The sequence below is a fragment of the Ruditapes philippinarum genome, unplaced genomic scaffold (assembly GCF_026571515.1).
Source record: "Ruditapes philippinarum isolate M1 unplaced genomic scaffold, ASM2657151v2 ctg575_1_1_1_1, whole genome shotgun sequence".
NCBI lineage: Eukaryota > Metazoa > Mollusca > Bivalvia > Venerida > Veneridae > Ruditapes > Ruditapes philippinarum.
In genome coordinates, this window is record NW_026857358.1 from 540,932 (window position 1) to 558,853 (window position 17,922).

Here is a 17,922-nt window from a genome sequence, read left to right on the forward strand (position 1 = left end):
CAGCATGAAAACTTGCATTGAATGTTGTCAGACTCAGAAAAAAGGTTACATTTCAACAGTCAGTATGATTGAAATAAGGTGAGAGATGGTGCACTTTGTGATCATAGCCTTGTAATATTTGGCACTGATCAAGTAAAGAGGGAATACACTAAAACTTATACATAATTTTTTTCTTGTTATGTTGTTGTTGTGATGTGTTTGTTGTTGTTGTTGTCGTTACTTTTATGTTTTGAAGTGTTTGGTGTGTAGAAACCTTGTCTTGCTTTGTTTTGTTATGTTTTATTAAGATATGTGATTGATTGAACTTATTTTTAGACACACATTATGTGCAGGAGTGTATTATGATGTAGTTTGTACATTAAAAAGGAATATTTTCTTTGAAAAAGACTGGAATTCTTACTTTTGGAATAATGCATACTGTTGTTGTAAAGAGTAATTGATCTACAGTGGTCAGTCTGCAACCAGTATTAATTGATTCCACTTTATTGAATCATGGAGTTCTTCTTTTAATAAATATTTGACATTAAATTAATTATGAATTTTGTTGTTTAATTTTGTTTCATTTGTAAATTTTCAAAGAAAATGTTCCTTACCTTATCTTGATATCATGAATATGTTTAAATGTAATATATTTATGTATTATAATGTAACAGGAGATTTCAACTGCCAAATATCTTCAAAAGCTGTAAGATGTAGTTTTTACATTAATTATTCATTTATTTCTCCTTTTTTTATTCTCAGAATATCAATCATTTTAAACAACGCCAGGTGAATACTATAGATTTTTTTTTATTTATTTTTTATATTCTTTTTCAAAGATATATTGTTGCTCTTATACTAATAACACAACACACCTGATCAAGCATATAGGTGGGTGGTGAATGGTGATTAGTAATGCAATGAAACTTTTTAGTCCACAGGTTAAGAGTTTGATTCTTTGCCCAAGCACTATATATTTCAGAAATCTTCTTATTAAAGGTCATTAATTCTGTAAATAAACCTGGTCATAATTGCTAGAGGTCAGTTAGCTTAGTATACTTATTATATAAATGTATGATATACTGTACATGTATATAGTATTACTTTACTACTACGACCAATAATGATTTGTCTATGTTTGCACTGAAGACCCAGGCCACTCAGCACATCCATACAGTCTGACTGTTGTCTGTCCAATTTTATCATTTTTATATTGAAATCCCCAAACAGTACACTGAACCATTCCAAATTTATAGGAGGACAAGTCCATTACTTAAACCCAGCAAGATAAGGGTTAAAAACAAGAGCAAACTTGAAGCAAATTTCAACAGACATGTCTGATATGGATCAATTTTGTCAACTGTTACCATTTTTATATACCTGTACATGCTAAATCTTATACCCACCACCAAGCCACCCATCTACATTTAAGTGTTTTAAGTGCCTTTCAAAATTTGTCATATACATCAGAGCAATAATGTATTACATGTAATATTTATTGTGGGGGAAATGGGTCATTTATTTATTATTTAACATTTCATCCCATAATCTCAGCAAAATACCATTTCTCATTACATTATAAAGTAGTAGTTGTCCTATCTTGTAATTATAGAATTAGCATCTTACTAAATCATTAGTTGTTAATGTGAGAAGTGAATCTTTGTCGCATCATATAATATAGTTAATGTATATTATATATATGAATAATAATCTTAACTAGGAAATATAGGATTTAATTTGTGTTGTCAATTTCAAAAAAAATATAATTATCTTCTTCAGTGGTACAAGCTTTTTGTAGGGCAAATTTAATATAATTCTATACAAAATAACTCTTTTTATAATATTATATTAATTACAAAGCTAGAAACAACTGAAAATAGAAAAAATAATGTGATGAGCAATGTTAATGTGGTGTTATGATGTCTTATGTATAAAAGACCTGTCAAGAGTGAAAGATATACTGGTTGGTCACTTTAAGTTCTAGAAGGTTAAAGAATAACAGAAAGAAATGTTAAATTGTTTTATTATATTGAAAACAAGCAACATCATGTGATAAAGATATTGTTTGCAAAATACAGTCTTAAAATGTAACAACCTGTACGATACAAACTTCTTAAATGGTAACATTATATAATACTGGTAAAATACCTGTTTTCTTGAAAAATCTGCACCAAATTTCTTGTCACTCTTTTATCATGTAACATAGTTTGTTAGTTTTGCAAACAATAGACTAAATAAAGTAAAAGACTAAATAAGTAGTCAAAAGAAAAATAACTTTGATGAAATCAGTTGATATAAAGTATATTATTGTGAATATATATCTAAAAAAAATTTAAAAAAATAGTTATCAATAATTTTGTCACAACACAAAAAGGTTGACTTAACTAGTTAAGTACAAAGTCATAGTCATGTTCATTACTCTATTTGAAAAATATTTTTATTGTTTTTACATTCATTATTAATCATTAAAATCATTTAAGAACAAACATCTTGCAAACATGATCAATGAGCTATTAAACATGATATATTTAAAGTGAATGCATGCTGATTAATTTTCCAGTCCTAATATGGTAGCGAACCATTCCCCCCATATATTTGCTCCTCCTGTAAACAACATGGCTGCCATGCAGAGCCCGCGGGCAAACATTAGTTATACTCCCGGGGCAATGCCTATGAGGTAAGATCATGTACAAAATATAACCACACTGTATCGTCTCTTGTCCTTCAGACTGCAATTCTATATACAACAATTTTATACATGCAGAAAAAAAACAAGGGCTCTTAATTAAGGGTTTTAATTCCATTTTCTGAGGTACAGATGCTGGAAATATTTGTTTCCCAACATATGTTTATAAAAACCAGTCATGCTTTGAGAATTGGAATCAAGAAGTGATTAAATTCACCAAATTTTAAATTTAAAGTTAGTTCATGGGGTGTTGCCCTTAAGTGACACATAGGCAGTGTTTCGTTCAATCCCTTAGTCAACTTTAATTATAGAAAACATGTTTTGTTTGTTTAAAAAGTCAGCATTACAAAATCATTCTATTTCTTTCTAATGATCCAGTAAGATAAGTTTCTGTTTATTCAGATGTTATTTGTGAGGCAAAAGTGAAAACCTATGCCATTTATATGGTAGGATAAAGGGCAAAATGGGGAATATGTAGAATTGTGGTCCGCTATATTTATCGTCCTGTATTTTATTTTCTTCAACTAAAACTCCAAAGCTTATCTAAAAATTTATCAATATGTAATCATGCTTCTAAACATCCTTTGTTCTCCAAGAAATATAATATTTTTAGATAATATTGTCACATTGTATTTTGTATTAGCACAATGTTAAATTATATTTTATGTGTTTTTATAATACATGTATCTTGTGCATATAACCCTTTTTTGCTAACTTTTTCTTATATATACAAAATAAAACCAATTGTAAATCAGAACAAATTATTCACAGGAATGATGACAATGATGATGAAATACAGCAATGTTGTAATCTAGTCTGTACAAACTATAACAATTGTAATTCCAGTCTTTATAACATTGATGTGAAATTACAACATTTTTGTAATTCCAGTCTGAATAACATTGATGGGCAAATTACAGCATTCTTTTACATGTGGTTAATTCCAGTAAAGACAAACCATATTCCAGTCTTAATGAAGTTGATGGGCAAATTATGACATTGTAACTAAAGTTTCCATGATGTGAATGAACAAATTACCACATTTTTGTAATTCATAAAAGATTTCAATGGAAACATAGCAACATTGTTATCAATGATGTTAATAGGCAAATTATGACATTGTAATCCCAATCTCAATGACATTTATGGACAAATTATGGCATTGTAATCTCAATCTCAATGACAATTATGGACAAATAATGACATTGTAATCCCAATCTCAATGACATTTATGGACAAATTATGACATTGTTATCCCAATCTCAATGACATTTATGGACAAATTATGGCATTGTAATCCCAATCTCAATGACATTTATGGACAAATTATGACATTGTAATCCCAATCTCAATGACATTTATGGACAAATTATGACATTGTTATCCCAATCTCAATGACATTTATGGACAAATTATGACATTGTTATCCCAATCTCAATGACATTTATGGACAAATTATGACATTGTTATCCCAATCTCAATGACATTTATGGACAAATTATGACATTGCTAAAATTCAAGTTTCAATGACATTTATGGACAAATTATGACATTGTTTAAATTTCAGTCTCATTGACATTTTGGATAAACTCAAGTTTTTAAAGATGTTAAGTAAAAGAAAGAGCATCGAAACACGAGGCTATCTGATTTATACAAGCCAAGTATAAATCAGATTGCCAAGTGTTTTGATGTTCTTTCTCTTTTGTATCATAGTCAAACATAAAAACACGTTTCCTGATACCACAATATGAAACCCCACAAAAAAGTAATCAATGAACGAGCATCTGAATATGATATTTCCATTGCAATCCGTTTCTCTGTCGTCACAAAATGTAAACCCCGGACAAAATGAACCAATCAATGGGCATGCTCTGGAGTGCTGGTAACTAATTCCTGCACTCCAGTTAACGCATTGTGCATGTATATGTATATGATTTAACTCTGTCACATTTTCAACAGAAATGTCCGCGAACTATGATACAATCGACAAGTTAAGGCACTGTTATAACTCAAGTCTCAGACAAGTGAATGTACTTGTACAATGATCATAACAAACTAGTAACAACCCCTGTTTTGAATGATCTGACAAATTAACAATATGACTGTTGTAATTTACCATTTGACATAGGACTTCCCATTTGCTCATGTAGAAAAAGTGAAAACTTGTGTATATAATTGTATTAAATTACTATTATTTGTTTGTTGTTTCAGCTAGCATTTAGATATCCTATTTATTTTTTCATGAAAGTAAGAAAGATTTTAGTTATTGAAGATGAACTGATAGTAAATGTTTGTTGTTTGACGAAGTGGTTGATGATTGGATGCCATTTTTCACCAGATCCTTTTTATTGCACTTAGAAATATATGAATATATAACAACAGAAATCATTCAGAAGGTTTGGTACTGATATATTGTATCAGGATAGAGATAGCCAACATTTAACTGTCAGCCTATATCTTATATCATCTTTCATGATTGAATCACATTAAGGCTTCCTAATGCTTTATTAAAAAATAATTCAGATTGATTTTTTATGCCCCCACAAGGTGGGAGCATATAGCGTTGCACTTGTCCGTCCGTCCGTACGTCTGTCTGTCCGTACGTCCCGAAATCTTGTGAACGCAACTCCTCTTAAACCGGATGGCAGATTTTGCTTAAACTTACAGGGAAGAACAACCTTAATGTGTAGATGGTAGTAAAGGAAGGAATTTTTGCTGCGATCAAATTTAACAGAATTATAGCCCTTTGTTAATTTTTTCACTCTATACCATATAGAAATTTTGTGAACGCAACTCCTCTTAAACCGGATGGCAGATTTTGCTTAAACTTACAGGGAAGAACAACCTTAATGTGTAGATGGTAGTAAAGGAAGGAATTTTTGCTGCGATCAAATTTAACAGAATTATGGCCCTTTGTTAATTTTTTCACTATATACCATAAAGAAATTTTGTGAACGCAACTCCTCTTAAACCGGATGGCAGATTTTGCTTAAACTTCCAGGGATGAACAACCTTAATGTGTAGATGGTAGTAAAGGAAGGAATTTTTGCTGTGACCAAATTTTACAGAATTATGGCCCTTTGTTGATTTTTAGTTTTCAACTTGTGGCACATGTAGTCTAAAAAATATTTGACCTAGAATCATAAGATTGACAGAACAGTGGCGTGTGGGGGCATCAGTGTCCTATGGACACATTTCTAGTTTCTCTTTATTTTAAGATCATTAGAATTTGACAGCCAGTCACTAGAAGCAGATTATTATACTTGATTTTGTTTTGATGTACTGAATAAGTATTACATGCTTTAGCAGTATAATTTATTTGAGCTTTATGGTATACTTGTTGGCGTATGTACATGTATAATCCTAAAACACAGAGACACTGTGGTATCATCAAAAATGTGGTAATGTAACACCTGTCTGTGGCATTAAATGGTGGAGATCTACTTTGTAAAGTATAAATGATGTCAGATATTTTTATTTATGCTACATTTTAGCAAAATTTAAGTTGATTTTCTGAAGAAAATAAGGATTATTATTTAGAATAATGATTAGTTTGTGCTTCATGGCTTTTTCTAGCCATTTACTGCTACAAGTTTGTGTTACATGTACTTTATTATTGGAGATACAAAGGTATGTATGATATAAAATGATACAATCAGATTGGTGAAGAATGTCTCAATTTTTATTATCGTCTTTTTTCTGAAATATGTTTCCATGTATAACTCAGGTGAGGGATGTAAGGTTATAATAGTCGTTTTATTCTCACTTTAATGTAGCCATATTTGTATCATTTTCAAACAGTTCTAGAAAACATCAAAGTAGCTTCGACATTGGAAAGATATCACCGTTCAAGAATAATCAGTAAGCTAGCAGTTGAAATGTTTCACATGCTGTGATCACTGACAATCCTCATTTTTTATATATATATATATAGAACACTAATTATGACATACAGTGTAGTGGGTGTCTTCTACCTAACACAGTTCAGACTTTAACAGAAATCAGAACAACCAAAGAAATCTCTGCAGAATTCATGCAAAAACTTGTTTCCTGACTTGTCATATTTCAATAATTTCCAAGCAAAGATAAGTCTTGCCTTAAGAATAATGATGTTGAACTTGTTACAAAAACCGAAAAATTTCAGAAAACCAAACTTTTTGCAAGTGATGTTCAGTTTTCTGAAGTTTCACTATAGTTTAAGTTATAGTACTTACAGGAAAGATTAGTCTTTGCTTGGTTTAACTATTGATAACAATGAAATCTTGCAAAAGAAAAAGCATATTCATTCAGTAGTAAAGGTCACGTGCATATTGATTTATATTGATTTAGGAAAATGTTGATTTAAGATATGGTTTGCATTTCATACAGATAAAACTGGTGAGACAGAAGAAACTTTGTAATGTACTTATTATATAATGACAAGGGTAATAATATTATACAACAAATTCTGTTTCACTACAGAAAGTGTGACCTTTGCTTGAATATGACCTTTTTTCAATTTATAAAGGTTTTCCTTGAAATAAGACTTTATAGTTATGTTTATAATACACTGTACATCAAAATTCATAAGTTCATAAAATTTAAAAATAAAAATGATATCAGACAAGGAAGTCAGGAATCACTTGTATGGTCTGCAGTTTCTAAAATGTTAATTTTTACTGGTGATTGGGATGTTATCCAGAGAGGTTATTTCTTAAATTCTTTGTTTTCTGTACCTTAATTATTCATATTTTGTTTATTGTTAACTACTTTATTATATAGATATAGGGGAAAACACTCACATTGATAATTTGTTCAATGATAATGCTGGATCAGTGTTAATGAATTACTTATTATAATTAAAGCCAGAAAGATTCAGCTAGACCTCAAGCTTGGTAAGTTATTGAGTAAACAGAAAGCACAGTCTGGTGTGAGAGTGAATGTTACCATGGTAACCAGTCTGAGACACTACAATATGACCTTGACCTGATGTGATTTTGCACAAAGATTATTCAGCCTAGTCCTTACTGTCTTGATGCAACCTCTGAATTCTAACAAGACTTGTAATCCTTTTTCCTTTTATGAATGAATTTGAAAGGGTGTACAAAAAAACAATCATTTTGAAATGAATGTCAAATAAAACAAAAACATCTAACAGAAACTTAAACTATATGAACATTTATAGTCAAACTTATGTTGAAACTATTGGAAATGAATTATTTATAAGTTTGACCTTTGTTGACAGGTGGTTTCTTAAAACAAATTATTTTGCATTGAAACTATACATTAAAAAAAGCCTTTTGTTTGGGTGATATTAACTTCTGGTTTGAATGTATATGTATTTAAAAACTTATCAATAAAAATGTTCTTTTTTAACATTTTAGCATTCAAAATAATTCAGTCATAAAAGGTAGATATTATTTGAAAAAGGAAAAAAGCTATCATTTTAAAATATATATTTTGCTTTTTTTTTATCTGTTTTAGCTCTCTTTTCAGAATTTACTATTTACACTAAGCATGCTTTAAGGTCTGCTGATATATCTCTTATGTTAGGAAATATATACAGTATATAAAAGAAATATTTCTATAACTTTTCCAGTGTTTTCGAGTGGCAGGTATATTAAAGCTTGTAATTGCTTAATCATTTTTTGAATATATTTATATACTTTGCATAGTTATAAATGTAGTTTGTGGTTTAAGGGTTGATACTAGTATAAATACGGGTAGATAATTGAAATGTTATCAGTGAGTTTTATTTAAGCACACTAATGTTTCTCTGTATGCTAGCGATTATGATAATTGTATTGCCTGTAGGTGTCACCAGTATAGTGCTGGGTCAGTGCCTGTAGGTGTCACCAGTATAGTGCTGGGTCAGTGCCTGTAGGTGTCACCAGTATAGTGCTGGGTCAGATGATAATTGTATTGCCTGTAGGTGTCACCAGTATAGTGCTGGGTCAGTCTGAACATCAGTACAGCTTCACACACTGTTCTGTCCAAGCCTATTATATAGTTGGGTGAAAGAGTTCAAGTTTAAAAGAGCTGCTATGACTTTTTTTTATAGATCTATAAATACATGTATATACAAACAGTCTATAGGTAATCTGTGATTAGAATAGGTTATTTTATTTTGGCCTGTTATGAGTGACAGAATAATTGCAACATCTGTTTATCTGTCTAGCATAGCTGTTAAGGTTTATAACAAAAATATTTCTTTGTTCAGCTTGTTCACTGTAAAAAAATTTACATGTACTGTAAGATTGATAAAAGTTCATACCATTGGAATAAACTGTTATCATTTCAGACTGGATCACAATTCAGTAATCCCGGTTAAGATACATTTACTATCTTTGCTCAAGCTATAAATTGAGGGATTCCTTAATATTTTGGCCTATGTATGTCGAAATATTTTGTTTTGTAATATTGCTTATACAATGAGAGTATTTCTTGTACAATATGACATACATATAGATAATCTTCATAATGAAACCAGAAATGGACTAGGTATTAAAAGGTCAAGGTCATTTGATACGATATGTTTGTGTATTTTATAACTTAATGGCAAGAGTGTAAGAATGATGATGAGTGGTAACACTCATGTCCCTACCACACGGTCAAGGTCACACTTATAGTTTGAAGGTATTCTCACAAGAAAAGGGTGAAGGTACACATTCGTGTCCTAACTCTAACTTAGTGATGCATTGAAGGATTTCAAAATAACTTGGCGAAAATGTCTACCACATCCAGACGATATGTCCCGTTTAAGACCCATGTCATTACCTGAAAGGTCAAGGTCACATTTAGAGGTTAAAGATACACCACTTACACAACATTTATGTCTGGACTGTAACTTCTGTCATGCATTGAAGGATTTTAAATTAATTGTCATAAATGTCTACCACATCAAGATGACTTGTCGCATCCAAGACCCATGTCCCTACCTCCAAGGTCAAGGTGGTAAGTTTGCTTTGAATAGTAAATCATTGAACAAGAATAATATAAGCAGTTAGTTACTTTTATTCTCTTTTCTTTTCATAGAACCTTTCTGCAATACTTACAAAACTTTTTGGGGGGCATTTGTCTTTTTTATGTAACAGCTCTTGTTCAAACTTTAAATTATGTTTGAAAGGATAGTGCGGAGAGTAATGGTTTATATATTAGTTTTTCTTGAAGTGCTTAAAAATGTAAGAAAAAGTAGAATATGTAGAAGAAAAGACATGGTGGTGGTAATTTGCTGAATTAGGTCCCTCCTTTTCCAGCAAGAGCTTTTTATATACCTGTTTTGGTAGCTCTGTTTTTTTACAGATTTTTTGTTAATAGTGAACTGTTGTACTTTTACTAGTAAAGTTTTTCAATAGAAGGAATCTGGACCTGGAAACATAGGTAATTTCTATACTGGCTGAGGTCAAGATCAATCAGTTATTAATTATTCGAGACAAAAAATGTGATAAACATAGAAAAAAACAATAAGTGAAGGAAACATTCACTCACTATTATAGAATGGATTTTAGTTTTAATTTAACTCTTAACCTATGGAATTTATGATGCTTTTGACCATTCAAAATTTAAGGGCTTTCAATATCAAAATATACAAATTAATCTCCCAGTATAGAGCTTAGTCAGACTGCACAGATATGATGACTGGTCTGGCTCAATATTGGTACCAGGTTATAAGTGTACAAAGTCATGGGTTATTTTTAATTGATCACTCATTTTACCTTGTTGTGTCATTACTTAAATCATATTGAAAATTTGACTTCAGATTGTAAAACCTTTCAAAACCTGAGAACAAGTTCTAAACTTTGAAAAATAGTATAATGCAAAAAAATAAATAAATGTCTCCAGACAAGAAAAATGTTGTTGTCTTTGCATTTCACCTTTACATTTTATAAACAAGTCTTTAGTTTTAGCAAGGTCAGTCGTAACATAAGGAAGGTAACCTTCATTAAACTGTGACCTAGAATTATGATCTTCATAATGATTATGTTTGTAACCAGGTTTTCAACGAAACCTTGTTATTGTAATGCCGAAGTCAACTTTTGGTTTCCGCCCCATAACTTCAACGCCAAATTTTGTGAATGGATAGCTTGTATCAAGAGGCAGTTTGGGATTGCTAGCCAGGGGTCTGTGATTAAGGTCAAGGTCGCTGTTACTAAAAGTAGAAATTTAGTTTTGCTCCATAACATTTGTTTGCTTTGGCCTGTCAACACCAAACTGGGTGTGTGGGTAGCTTATATCAAGAGGCAGCTTGAGATTGCTACCCAGGTGTCAGTGGTCAAGGTCATTGTTACTAAAAATAGAAATTCAGTTTCCACTCAATAACTTAAGTTTGCTTTAGTCTATTGATGCAAAATTTAGTATGTTGGTAGCTTATATCAAGAGGCAGCTTAGGATTGCTAGCCAGGTGTCTGTGATTAAGGTCAAGCTCACTGTTACTAAAAATAGAAATTCAGTTTCTGCTCCACAACTTGAGTTTGCTTTGGCCTGTCCACACCAAACTGGGTGTGTGGGTAGCTTATATCAAGAGGCAGCTTGGGATTGCTACCCAGATGTCAGTGGTCAAGGTCATTGTTACTAAAAATAGAAATTCAATTTCCGCTAAATAACTTGAGTTTGCTAAGGCAGCTTAGGATTTCAACCCAGTTGTTTGTGATCAAGGTCACTGTTACTGGAAATAGAAATTCAGTTTCTGTTCAACAACTTGAGTTTGCTTTGGCCTATTGATGCCAAACTTTGCATACTTGTAACTTATATCAAGAGGAAGCTTGGAATTTTTACCCAGGTGTCTGTGATCAAGGTCAAGGTCACTGTTGCTAAAAATAGAAATTCAGTTTCGGCTCAATAACTTGAGTTTTCTTTAAGCTATTGACGCCAAATCAAGAGGTAGATTGGGGTTGCTACCCAGGTGTCAGATATCAAGGTCAAGGTCAATGTTGCTAAAAAATAGAAATTCATTATCTGCTCAATAACTTGAGTTAGCTGTTGACAGCAAATTTGGTGTGTGGGTAGCTTATATCAGAACGCAACTTGGGACTGCTACCCAGATGTCTCTGATGAAGGTCAATGTTGATGCTGTTAAAAATAGAAATTCAGTCTCCGCATAATAGCTTGAGTTTGCTTAGACCTATTGACACCAAATTTAGTATGTGGGTTGCTTATATCCATGTATCTGTGAACAAGGTTAAGGTCAATGTTGTTAAAAAAAAATTCAGTTTTCATGTAATTACTTGTATTTGCTTTGACCTTTTGACACCAAACTTGCTGTGTGGCAGGTTGGGATTGCCACTTAGTTGTCTTGGAGCGAGGTCATGGTCACTTGCTTACAATAGAATTTTCAGCTTCTACTGAATAACACCAGTGCACTTTGACCTATTGATTCCTGTCACATCAATACATTGTCGTTGAAAACCTGGTTTATCGCATTGGGAAGCTTCTCGTTAAAACTAATATTGAAATGTGAATCACTGATACTTTGGATAATAAACAGAATTTTCTCATGTTTGTAGGACCTCGTCATTCCGATCTCCTGATGGAAAACCCCATTCCTGGCAAGCATACTGGAATTTTTCTAAGTACTAATCACACTTAATGTGATTGAGATTTGTCAACTCGTGCATTTTGTGTGCTTCTTTAACCAGTGTGCAAATTTTTGGCTTTTTTAATGCTTTCGGTGAAATGAAAAATCAGCTTTTATATCTATTTATAAATTTTTCAATATTTTCAATGTCTGTATAAAAAGATGCATGCTATTTCGAATTTCACTTGTTATTGGGATTAATTCAATAACCAGTAAAGCAAGTTTTTTATTAATTTGAATAAGACTGTATTTTGTTTGTACTTTAACAAATAATGTGTTAATTATGCATGTGACATGAAATGGATGGTGTTTTAACAAAATGGAGCGCATGGCAAAATAATGCAGAATGGCAAAATCTACACCAAATAATTGTTCTTGAAATACTTATTGAAGGTTCAATATTTTACAATTATATATTGTACATAAACTCATGTGACTAGTTAGGTGTAATATCTGGACCTGTTACACTTTGACCTCGATAGTTTAATTTATAACACAGATATCATGATAATTATGACACCATTAATACTATTGATATCTGTTCTTATTACTGTTTCTATAATGCTGTTTTTAGCAGATTTGTTTCATGTGTTTAATTGTAGGTGATGGAACATAAATTATACTAAATACATCTTCAAACTACTAAATTATTAAATTTGGTTGTATTTCAAATTGTTACTAGCAGTGAATGAGTTAAATATATTACAGTGTTATCACAAATAAGTAATGAAGATATCAAAGACAATTATAAATTTTATTATTATAAGTATGAGAATCATTATAATTAATGCTTGCAGTTATATTTGTAAAGTTATTCATTAAATATCCCCCACATACGCTGAGGAATTTTCCCATTATACACTGTAGTGCCTGTGAATTTATTTATTATTTAAAATTTAGATCTGCCAGATACATGGAAATTGAAGAAGGTCAGGGTCACTTGATTTTGAATCTGATCAGCAAAGCCAAATACTTGATTTTCAAATATTTTTTTTATTATTATTATTTTTAAACTTTAGATTGCAAGTAATTGTTCATTCTTACCTTTGCTATTAGTATAAGTGATAGGCCAGTCTGACCACAATCTTGTTTTTGGCTGCTCATTTTCATTATTTTAATACTGAAATTCCACCGACTAACATTGAACTGTTCCAAATTCAAAGCAGGACAAGTCCATTATAAAAGTTCAGCGGGACATGGGCATCTGTATCAAATGAATTAGGTTACTATAGTTAGATCCCTATACCACCTTTTTAAGGTATCTTGTAACATACTTGCAATACAATCAATGTGAAAAATGATAGATAACTTCTTACCTGGCAAAAAATTCCTAGATGTGATGTCAAAATGTCAATTAGAAAGTTTAAGATGCATTTTGAATAAGCTTTGATCATACAAATAAAATCTACCTTCAAAAATCAACAAATTTGCATATTTTAAAGAAGTACAGGTTTCATTTCCTACCAAGATGTTTTTGAGTGTTAAAAAAGAATATTATCTAGAGGAATATATTGATTGTGACACTAAACAACAGAGGACATGGAGTCATGTTGTATTATACAGGTGTTTTATATTTACATATCTTAATGTAAATGCCAAATTCTGTTAAAGAAATTTTAATCACAAAAAGATAAAAAGATGAAAAGTATTCTTTAAACATAAATTTTATATGCTTTCCATTGTTTTTTGTTGTCTATTTATCATATTTTATTGTAAAACTTATATATTGTTTACCAGTCAATGAAAAAAAAATCCTTTGACCACTTAGCAAGAAAAGATTTTAAATTAATTATCAATTTTTCTGTTGCAGGGTCAATGATAAAATGTCTAAGAAGCAGTCTAACTTCAAGTCAAAGAATACTCCAAACCACCACAGTGTTTTGATCAGTCCTCAGCCCTTGCAGTCAGAGAAAAGCCACCTTCATGATAAGTCACTTGAAAAATTACGCACACAGAAAAGGGAGACAACTATGTTTGAAACAATGAGAAGGGATAAGGAAATGATTAGTTTCCCTGAAGTGAGAGGAGCAGAAGGTTTGTACATGATACAAAAACATTGGTTCAAGATAAATTGTATTAGACAAATATTTGATTTGATATTTAAAGGTATTGTACATGGGTCATAGATGTTTAAAGGTAATCTTTACTTTAGTTGACTTACTGAGTCACATTCTTTCACAGAATTAGATCAGTAGAAAATATACCCTTGTATTATTCAGATATTCTAGCTATCTCATTACTTCTAGTTCTATTTTCTCTAGATGGCTTTAGATTAATGAAGGAATCCTATGCTTATTATTGTGCAAAACATTCAAAGAAATATTTTGAAAGCATTTCTGGATTGAAAGTGTGAAAATTTCTCCTGTTTGTTTAGTATAGTGATAAAAACAAATTATATGGGATTCCTGCATTAAATATTTATAAAATGATGAAATAATCTAATTCCTTTCTATGATATAACCTAGATTTATTTCTGCCAGCAGAGTAGCCTTTCTTTAGATGAACCATTTAAAAGATATGATGTTTCCATGGGAACTAATGTAGATATATGATAAACTAATGAAGCTAACAGTGTCCACTAATCCCTTGTTTGCAGCCGCTCCTCAGAAATCCAAGACGAAGTTGCCAACAAACCAGAGGTCGAATATCGCTACCATTCCACATATAACAAATATAGACCCTTTCCCAAGTAGTAGTCAGGTAAGCCAATTAATTCCATTCTGCTGTGTTACCATGTTTAGACGTTTAAGTTTACAGCAGATCCTTAACATTTCATTGCAAATTTCTTTTCCCTTTATGCCTTCTTCATGATAAGTTTCTATCCCTGTATTATAATTATACCTTCTTCATTGTATGATTTCATTTCCTTCAGCCTGTCTGATTATTTATAACAAATTTACCCAGACTAATCCTCATGGTGTAAACATGCAATGGATCCATTGTCACTTTTTCTTCATATTTAAACAATTGCGTTTATTTGGGATTACAAATCCCACCCTGTAAATTTTTTTTCTTAGTGTAAAAAAATATTACCTTTTTATTAAACATCCAGAGGAAGCACTTTAAGAACAGTCTTTATTCATGCTGAACTCCCAGAAACCTCAAACTGGAAAATTGAAAAAGAATTTCTCTGTTATAAGTTATACATATTGTCATTAGGAAGTAACAGTTATTAAAATAGGAAAGAAATCAAGAAAAAAAACATTTAACCCAAGAATGGTTTGCTCACTGACATGAAAAATTATTTTCTAAGATGACAGTTGTCTTATTTCTGGTTTAAGTTTTAATGAAGGCTGTTTCAAAAGCGTTTTTTCAGATATTTTGTAGAATTATATGATAGAATTCCTCAATTTTACATTCCATATTTTGTATATTATCAATCAGTCAATTTTCCCATCTCTTCAAAATTCTCGTGGTTTTGTTGCAGTAAGTATACACTTAACTTGTTATGTAAGTATAACACATTATCATCACAAAATTTACAACTTCAGAGAAATGTTGTCTGTCTGTAAAATATCATTTTGCAATCACTGACAAAATAGTTGTTTTATACTACACTATATGTATATGATGTACATGTATATTATTGATTGCTGGAACCAAAAGTGATCAGCCTTTGCCATCAGTATAAAGTATAAGAATCTTACACTGGCTGCCGGTACAGACCGAAATATCTCGCTCGAGAGTAACTGTTAACGGCGGTAAACAGACTCTGCCGATTTTCCGCTAAACAGTTACCCGTGAGCTAGTTATTCCCGTCTGTACCAGCAGCCGGTATTTGATTCTTTTTCTTGCATATAACATATCAATTATTTGTAGAACAGAAATTATGAAAACTGATATTCTCATTACGCACTTTTTCTTATAGTAGCGTATCAACTTCATTCATAACAATAAAATGACGTCATCCTAAGAACGCAAATCATTCATAAAAGGCGCGTGGCAATGACATCATTTAGAGCACGCGACTTGTCTTACACAGGGGGTGTAAGACAGAGTTTTCTAGCACCGGTGTAAACAGTAGATAATCCTGTCTGAGATGCAAGAATTAGGTCATTCTGCACATCATTCTCTTCAGTCTGATCAGCTGTTCAGGCTCTGTACTATTGGTAGCTCATTTTTTTTTTTTTTTTTTTTTTTTTTTTTAAGTTCTTCATACTTGGCCACAACAACCCTTGGGACAAGTCCTTCAAGAAGATCAAACTAAACTTGACCTTTATTCATTAATAACCTTGACCTCAAGGTCAAATGTCTAAATTTTGCTTGAGTTCTGCTATTAGTGGCTATAACTTTGTTATGCCCCCACTTCGAAGAAGAGGGGGTATATTGCTTTGCACTTGTCGGTCCGTCCCTTCCGTCGGTCCGTCCGGTCCGTCGGTCCGTAGACCAAATGGTTTCCGAGTGATAACTAAAAAACCCTTAGGCCTAGGAACTTCAAACTTGGTATGGTGATTGGTCATGACCAGTAGATGATCCCTATTGATTTTGGGGTCAAGGGGTCAAAGGTCAAGGTCACATTGACCTTGTATGTTAAAACGGTTTCCGATCAATAACTGAAGAACGCTTAGGCCTAGGAACTTCAAACTCGGTATGGTGATTGGTCATGACCAGCAGATGACCCCTATTGATTTTGGGGTCAAGGGGTCAAAGGTCAAGGTAGGTAAAAACGGTTTCCGATCAATAACTAAAGAACGCTTAGGCCTAGGAACTTCAAACTTGGTATGGTGATTGGTCATGACCAGCAGATGACCCCTATTGATTTTGGGTCAAGGGGTCAAAGGTCAAGGTCACATTGACCTTGTAGGTAAAAACGGTTTCCGATCAATAACTAAAGAACGCTTAGGCCTAGGAACTTCAAACTTGGTATGGTGATTGGTCATGACCAGCAGATGACCCCTATTGATTATGGGGTCAAGGGGTCAAAGGTCAAGGTCACATTGACCTTGTAGGTAAAAACGGTTTCCGATCAATAACTAAATAACGCTTAGGCCTAGGAACTTCAAACTTGGTATGGTGATTGGTCATGACCAGCAGATGACCCCTATTGATTTTGGGGTCAAGGGGTCAAAGGTCAAGGTCACATTGACCTTGTAGGTAAAAACGGTTTCCGGTCAATAACTAAAGAACCCTTAGGCCTAGGAACTTCAAACTTGGTATGATGATTGGTCATGACCAGTAGATGACCCCTATTGATTTTGGGGTCAAGGGTCAATGTCATTGTGACCTTGTACTTAATGACCGTTTCTAACCAATAACTCAACAACTCAAGTTGCCTTGGTTGATATTTTTATGTGCTTTTGGTATACACATTTGAAGGTCTTATTTAATATAACAACTTGGCTGTCATTAATGAGGCCTATGTGATTCATAAAATTTATGTATATATTATTTGGTAAGATTTTTAATAACTTTAATTGCTGCACACAACCTATGGGGTCACAATAATTATTACCTTGTGACTAGTCATGACCAGTAGATACTAGATAACCCGTATTAATTGCTTGTTCACTGGGTCAGAAGTCATGCATAATAACCTGATCACATGACAAATTGGCTGCCGATAGGGGGCATACATGTTTTACAAACATATCTTGTTATTTTTGAATGGATTGTCTTTAAACTTAAACACAACTATCTTAGATTAAGTTTGAAGACAATCCATTCAAAATAACAAAGTAAAAGATTCTTTTAGAATAGACCTTCA

At 32.1% G+C, this 17,922-nt stretch overlaps 1 protein-coding gene across 26 annotated transcripts in view; it reads left to right on the forward strand.

Annotated features, from left to right (window-relative positions):
• Positions 1-17,922, forward strand: part of LOC132749497 (cyclin-dependent kinase-like 4) — a 51,959-nt gene that overhangs the window by 25,297 nt on the left and 8,740 nt on the right. For 6 of the 26 annotated variants that reach the window (XM_060739262.1, XM_060739285.1, XM_060739266.1 and 3 more), the window contains exons 9-14: positions 742-768; positions 2,540-2,656; positions 6,467-6,526; positions 12,148-12,213; positions 14,029-14,252; positions 14,815-14,918. In XM_060739262.1, the coding sequence (XP_060595245.1) occupies positions 742-768; positions 2,540-2,656; positions 6,467-6,526; positions 12,148-12,213; positions 14,029-14,252; positions 14,815-14,918 (598 nt within the window). Of the gene's footprint in view, positions 1-653; positions 686-741; positions 769-2,539; positions 2,657-6,466; positions 6,527-7,509; positions 7,540-8,243; positions 8,260-12,147; positions 12,214-14,028; positions 14,253-14,814; positions 14,919-17,922 lie in introns of those variants that run through there. The other 20 variants (XM_060739267.1, XM_060739287.1, XM_060739270.1 and 17 more) reach the window with 20 other exon arrangements.